General features: G+C 31.6%; 1 protein-coding gene across 4 annotated transcripts in view; it reads right to left on the reverse strand.

Annotated features, from left to right (window-relative positions):
* Positions 1 to 224: 224 nt before the first annotated feature.
* Positions 225 to 7,300, reverse strand: part of LOC113065816 (E3 ubiquitin-protein ligase Itchy-like) — a 22,201-nt gene continuing 15,125 nt past the window's right edge. For all 4 annotated transcript variants that reach the window (XM_026237347.1, XM_026237346.1, XM_026237344.1 and 1 more), the window contains exons 19-24: positions 6,152 to 6,292; positions 5,047 to 5,167; positions 4,688 to 4,792; positions 4,498 to 4,594; positions 2,337 to 2,409; positions 225 to 1,378 (exon numbers count right to left, since the gene is read on the reverse strand). In XM_026237347.1, coding sequence (XP_026093132.1) covers positions 1,279 to 1,378; positions 2,337 to 2,409; positions 4,498 to 4,594; positions 4,688 to 4,792; positions 5,047 to 5,167; positions 6,152 to 6,292 — 637 coding nt within the window. In that variant the 3' untranslated portion in view covers positions 225 to 1,278. The remainder of the gene's footprint in view (positions 1,379 to 2,336; positions 2,410 to 4,497; positions 4,595 to 4,687; positions 4,793 to 5,046; positions 5,168 to 6,151; positions 6,293 to 7,300) is intronic.

Here is a 7,300-nt window from a genome sequence, read left to right on the forward strand (position 1 = left end):
ACACACACACACAATACATTCATACATAGACATACATACACACACACACACACACACACACTATACATACATACATACACACACACACACACACACACTATACATTCATACAAACATACACACACACACACACACACACACTATACATTCATACAAACATACACACACACACACACTATACATTTTAGGAATATATTACTTTTTAAATTATGTGTGTGTGTGTGTGTATATATATATATATTTGTAAAATGTTAATAAACTTTATTTTTAATATATATATATATTCAATAGTTGATTTATATGTAACTCATATCTACAGTTTATATGCATAGATATGAATGTATGAAAATAAAATTGTACTGTGCATAAAGACCATTACGTAAAAATATTTTGCATTGCAACAGTATTTTCATGAAAATCAATCGGATTACAAATTTACACAAGCATAATGTGGAAAAACTTTGAAAAAAATTGATGTAGTTGAATTAATAAATGTATTAGTTTGATTTAAGTTTTCTTTTTCTTTAGAACAGCAGAAATTCACTACAAGACAATTAAAAGTATATATACACACACACACACACACACACACACACACTGTATTTTTCACTGAACAGTTACAAGACCAAGTAAAAAACACATTTTTTAAATGACAATTTGAAAAAAATGTGTTTAATCATCATGAACATGATTTAATTTTAAAGTCACAATGCTAATTGCCTCAATTGTCTTTATATTTTAGCAAAATATAATTTCTAAATGATTTTGGGGTGAAACTGGCCAGTTCTTGACAGTTTTAATTAATATTTTAGGCAAGTTGTGCAATAAGCCATCAGAGTTGTCACCTGAAGATCCTGCTGTTGTCGAGCGCTACACTTTAATAACTGCGTTTGTTTGGATGACAGTGAGGAAAAAAGGCACAAGGAGGCCCATCGTAGGGTTTGTGAACATAAAAACACACATTCACAGCGCTCCGGTGAATCAATCCGATCGTCCTGGGACTCTTCAGAGAGTCTGCTCTTTCCTCTGGAGTCGTAGAGAACATTAATCACATGTAGAAACGTCAGAATCACGTATCTGACACGCTTGCATAAAGCCTCCTCAACTCAGAGGGATACAGAACTGAATACCAAGTGACAGGTGAGCGCAGAAACCCCCGTGTGTCAGATCATCGTCTGTCTTCTCAGTAAAACTAGTGTGCATAAGATCTGGATGTCCTCTGTTTGTGTGTGTGTGTGTGTGTGTGTGAGTGTGTGTGTGTGAGTGAGAGAGAGCGTCTCACTCCTGTCCGAAACCTTCCGTCTCCTCAATCGCAAACATCAGCTTCTCCTTCATCTGCTCGTAACTGCGGTAAGGCGGCAGATCCAGACGATTAAAACTGGAACAGGAAGAAAAACAAGAGCAGTTACAGGTCTAATATCCACATTCGCACTCAATGACTACTATATATGCACTGACTGCTGCATTACAGAAGAATATTAATGATTTTAAGATGATTATTATAGGCCGTGTAAAAAAAAAAAATTTTTTTGAAAGGTATATAAAGAGTCACATAAAAACAATGAAGGAATTATTTGTCAAATTATGACTTTTGAAACTAAATATTTAAATAAAGGAGTTAAATTATTAAATATTTAATTATTTATTAATATTAAAAATATAAAAAATATACTATAAAACTAAAAATATATATTATAGATGGTTATTATATGCTGTACAAAGTATAAATACATAGTGCAAATGTGAAAAAAAATTACAGTAGTAGGAAGCACTACGAGTGTCACTTAAAAACAATGTAAATAAATAGCTTTTAACATTTTATATATATATATATATATATATATATATATATATATATATATATATATATATATATATATATATATATATATAAGAATTCTAGATTTTTAAAAAATCATCAAATGATTCAATTTATTAAAAAAGTTAATAATATTAACAATAATAAAGTAGTAATTAATAATAATAACAACAACAATTATTATAATATATTGTTAATTATTGTTGGTATTAAATAAATATACATACTAATTATTATTTATATTATTATCATCATCAAAGAAAATATTATTATTATATATTTTTTAAGTAATTTCCAATTAACTTATTTGCCAAATCATTAAAATATATGTTTTTAGAGAGATGACAAAGATGCAACGATTGTTTTACTATTTTAAGATATGCCTCAAATGACACAGTTCAAGCTTAAATAAACAGAAATAAATACCAAAAAAAGTTTCATAACAGATAATCTCAAGAGAAATGTGACCAGATCTTTAGAGATGAATATAATGTCTGTATGAAGTGAGGTTATGTACCATGTGTGGCTGCGAGGAAGCCAGTTCTCCTTCCCAACCTTCTCGATGCAAAACTTCTGAGGTCCATTACTCCCTGAAACAAACACATGGCAAACGTCACCCTCTTCCAACATGATTTCTGCACTGAAATATATCTGTAAAGAGATCTTATTTAGAGTAAACGAACTGGACCAAGAGGAGCATTGTGTGTCTACGGCAAAATCTCGTAAAGACACAGAACTGTACCTAGAGACAACATGAGACTGATGTGATTTACATTCTCCATAAAGGTTTTTCATCATAATCAAGCCTTTGAAACAACTTTTTTTCTCTACTGACATAACCATGTTAGTAATATAAGATATCCTTGATCCATATATAACTTGATACATATATAAAGGCGCTCCAGATTATAGTGCGGAAAATACGGTATCTTTTACTGTTACTTTCATACGTTATGCCAAATTTCACAGGTATTTGGGGAAAACAGAATCTTTTTATAGACTAGTTAAAAGAAAACATCTGAATACACTTTTAAGTGTTTATTTTATAACACTTTATCTATTTGGGTCTGTAAATTTCAATTACAATTCACTGCTTTAAAAGTTTTTTCTCCACTTCAGCAACACTTACACCAAACTTAGCAGTTTTATTCCCATCTATATTCTGAAGGTTTTTACTGTTCAGTTTGTTGATATATCATTTCACACTTATTTATATTACACATTATTTTTAAAAAAAGCATAGTAACTTGTTTCTATATTATCTTTTACTGTTACTTTCATACGTTCTGCCAAATTTCACAGGTATTTGGCGAAAACAATCTTTTTACAGACTCGTTAAAAGAAAACATCTGAAATACACTTTTAAGTGTTTATTTTATAACACTTTATCTATTTGGGTCTGTAAATTTCAATTGCAATTCATTACTTTAAAAGTTTTTTCCCCACTTCAGCAACACTTACAAACACCAAACTTAGCAGTTTTATTCCCAAATATATTCTGAAGGTTTTTACTGAAGGGTTTGTTGATATATCATTTCACACTTATTTATATAACATTTTATTCCTAAAACATGATGGAAATTAATTTTTTTCTGGCTGTTGGTACATGGTAACTTGTTTCTCTATTATCTTTTACGTTTACTTTCCTACTCTCTGCAAAATTTCACAGGTATTTTAGGAAAAAAAAGAATCTTTTTACAGACTAGTGAAAAGAAAACATTTAAAATATATTTATTTTATAACACTTTATCTATTGTGGTCTGTACATTTCAGTTACAATTAATTTCTTTAAGAGTTTTATCTCAACTTCAGCAGCACTTACAAACACCAAACTTAGCAGTTTTATTCCTCTCTATATTCTGAAGGGATTTTACTGATATATCATTCACACTGATTTCTATATTTCCAAAAAAAACATGGTAACTTGTTTCTCTATTATCTTTTACTGTTAATTTCCTACTGTCTGCAAAATTCATGGGTATTTTGGGAAAAAATAAATATTTTTACAGACTTTCTACAAATATATTTTATAACATTTTATCTATTTTTGTCTGTACATTTCAATTACAATTCATTTTTTTAAGAGTTTTATCTCCATTTCAGAAACACGTACAAACACCAAACTTGGCAGTTTTATTCCTCTCTATATTCTGAAGGTTTTTACTGTTCAGTTTGTTGATATATCATTCATACGGATTTATACAACATTTCATTCCTAAAAAATTATGAAAATGTTTTTTTTTCTGCATGTTGACAGTATTTTCTGATTTGTGGACTGATATAAAGTGATATCAAAAATCCCCTCTATAAAAACCTTTAACTCTAATATGTCAACAAAATCAGACAAGCATTTTGAATCCGACTTTATCCAGTGTTCAGATTTATCTTCTGAAACGGTTTAATTAGATAACACTTCGTTTGCACATTTAAACAAAACACCTCAGAAAACTTGTTATAAACAACAACTGTCTTAATGTACTGTGACTAATCAACTGGGAAAGTATGGTGATATTTATTAGTTAAATATTTTTACCCTATTCACTTGTAGTGTCTTGTCTTAATGCCATAATATGTCACACTATGGTAGTTAAATGCATAGTGCATGCTGTTTCATGTTATGCAAATAAAAAACAATCTGAACCCAAAATAAATTCCACGTGACCTTCACAGTAACTCACCCATCAGGTCTGCAAATCCTCCTACAGGTAGACGGCAGGTACCACTGACGAACTGCAACAGTCTCATGCGCTTCTCATTGTCCATCTCTTTAATAAACTACAGAGAAAAGAAGGAGTGTCTTATAACTTCAGGCAATTGGAACCATTATTAATTTAAAATTATTTAGTAATGAGATTATTGCATTGTTACCTGCCAGAACCACAGGATCTGTTTACTGGTGGAAGTGTAATGTCTGTAAATGGTGTTTCTCTGCCAGTCATTCAGATCGATTTCTTGCATTCCACACAACATCACCTAGAACACACAAAAACATGGTTAATTACAGAATAGATGCAACAGTATTTAAATAAGATCAAGTTTGATTCTGGAAGCTTAGTAATTTACAAAGAGCGTTTGTTAAAGCATTTGCAAATATATCTGGATATCAGTGCATTTTTTATGCAATGCAATGCCATTCAGATATGCTTAAGTGGGATTCAAACGCACACATTTATTTTGAGGCAGCTCTGTACGTGGGACTTAAGGGATTTTATATCAGCGTCTCTCACCTCCAGCTCTTTGGCATCGAAATACTGCAGGTACTGCTGTGGAAGAACCTCATTAAATCCTTCAAAAAAGGCTTGAGTCTGTTCCTCGACACCACGAGATAGACGCCACTCAGCCACCAGCCTGAACACACACACACAACAGGATATTTACAACCAAAACACCCTGAACAACACCTGAGGAGGCAATTTAAGGCATAATCTCTAAGTGCCTCACTGTCTACCTTCTGAGACGTCACCTTACCAATACAGAACTTGGTTTGAAATGCATTTTATGGGCAGATAACATTTCAGTGTTGATTTACAAGTATTTTGTTAACCTTTTACTTCAATTTAGCATATAATCTTGTTACAACATTTTTAACAATGAAATAACATATTTCAAAAAATAAAAACCAAGTTGTTTCAAGACTGAAAAAATAATAATTTTTAATAAAATGTATTAAAATGATTACATAACATAAGTTAATTCAACTTTTTTCTATACATTATATATAAATATATATAACATTTAATTTATTAATATTTATAATTTTATATGTGACCCTGGACCACACAACCAGTCATAAGGGTAAATACTTTCCAACTGAGATATGAAAGCTGAATAAATAAGCTTTCTATTGATGGGACGATATTTGGCTGAGATACAACTATTTTAAAATCTTGAATCTGAAGGTGCAAAAAAAAAAAAAAATCGTATTACTGAGAAAATCGCCTAAAGTTGTCTAAATGAAGTTCTTAGCAATGCATATTACTAAACAAAAATTAGGTTTTGATATACTTACAGTTAGAAATTTACTAAATATCTTAATGAAACATGAACTTTACTCAATATCCTAATGATTTTTGCCATAAAAAAAAAAAAAAAAAAAGACATAATTTTGACCCATAAAACGTTTTTTTTGGCTATTGCTAAAAATATACCCCAGAGACCTGACTGAGCCCCATCTTTATAATACATGTGAAATGAATATAATCCTTTGTGATAAAAACAACATCAACAGTAATAAATAATCTAGAGGGCTTTATGTTTGTCAGCGTGGGGTCTGGCTTTATTTAGAAATCAAGAGTATTTCATAATGAGACTGTGAGATGGGCAGAGAGGCACCTGATGTACTCCTCCTTGTTCTCCTCTGTAACCTGGATGTTCCCGCCGTCCGGCTTCAGCTCGTGAGTTGACACCTCACCCAGGATCTCCTTATCCACCGAGAAAAACATCTCCAGCCCGCACTCCTCGATGTTATTATCCCTGACACAACACACACAGACGGTTAGAGAGTCATTCACGACTGAAATCAATCGCTCTGAGCTGCATTTCAGATCACACTAGGGCTGCCCTTGACTAAAGATTTTTCTAGTTGACTAGTAGTCAGTCATTTATAGCAATTAGTTGACGTTTATTTTAATAAACCATGCAATTCATAATAATAAGCCTTTAATTGGCTACAGCCTATCAACGCTCAAGTGCACACATAAAGCTTGCCACAGCGCAGCGGCAGAAGTAATGATTATGAATGAGTCAGCAAGACGACCGTCTTAACATTATAATAATTCATTAATAAACTAATGTTTACTGTATTTCCAGCTGCAGTGATGAAGTCGACAACACTGGCTCATCATCTTCACAGAAGACGTGCACGTTTCATACAAATTACATAATCTGAAAATATTTGTTTTCCATTTGAATTGGTTCATTTGATATAACAAAACTCATTTCAACATTTTTTTGACATCTATTGATGAATATATTTGTATACATTATAAACATGATGTATATATTTTTAAATGACTAAGAATGAATAATATATATATATTCTGTGAGGCAAGCACAGTTTCAGTTCTATTTTTTAAGATGCTCAAGTTCACAATGGCCTACAAGACAGAAAGCACACCGTTTGCTTTCTTTATTTTACAAAAGCACAATTTTTTTTGTTGTGAGTGCAAAGAAATAAAAGGAAACCTATTACAGATGCTAAAGATGTATTACTCTGTACGAGCAAAAATGAGGGAGTATTTTAAGTTAAATGCAAGTGATCGCACTGGCGCCTCCAAGATAACTCATACAGTGAGCGCGTTATATTCAGCTTCAAGCGGCCATTTAATGTTGCTGCTACTTAAATGTTTCAGATTATAGGTCATATTTGAGGTCGATGAATGAAATAGTTTGGATGTCTGATGTACTGTATAGACCAGCTGTTAATGATCTGTCCACTACGTGACTTTGCCACTTCCTGTGGACTTTTATTTTTCTATGACT

This window comes from Carassius auratus, chromosome 48 (assembly GCF_003368295.1).
Source record: "Carassius auratus strain Wakin chromosome 48, ASM336829v1, whole genome shotgun sequence".
NCBI classification, from domain to species: Eukaryota; Metazoa; Chordata; class Actinopteri; order Cypriniformes; family Cyprinidae; genus Carassius; species Carassius auratus.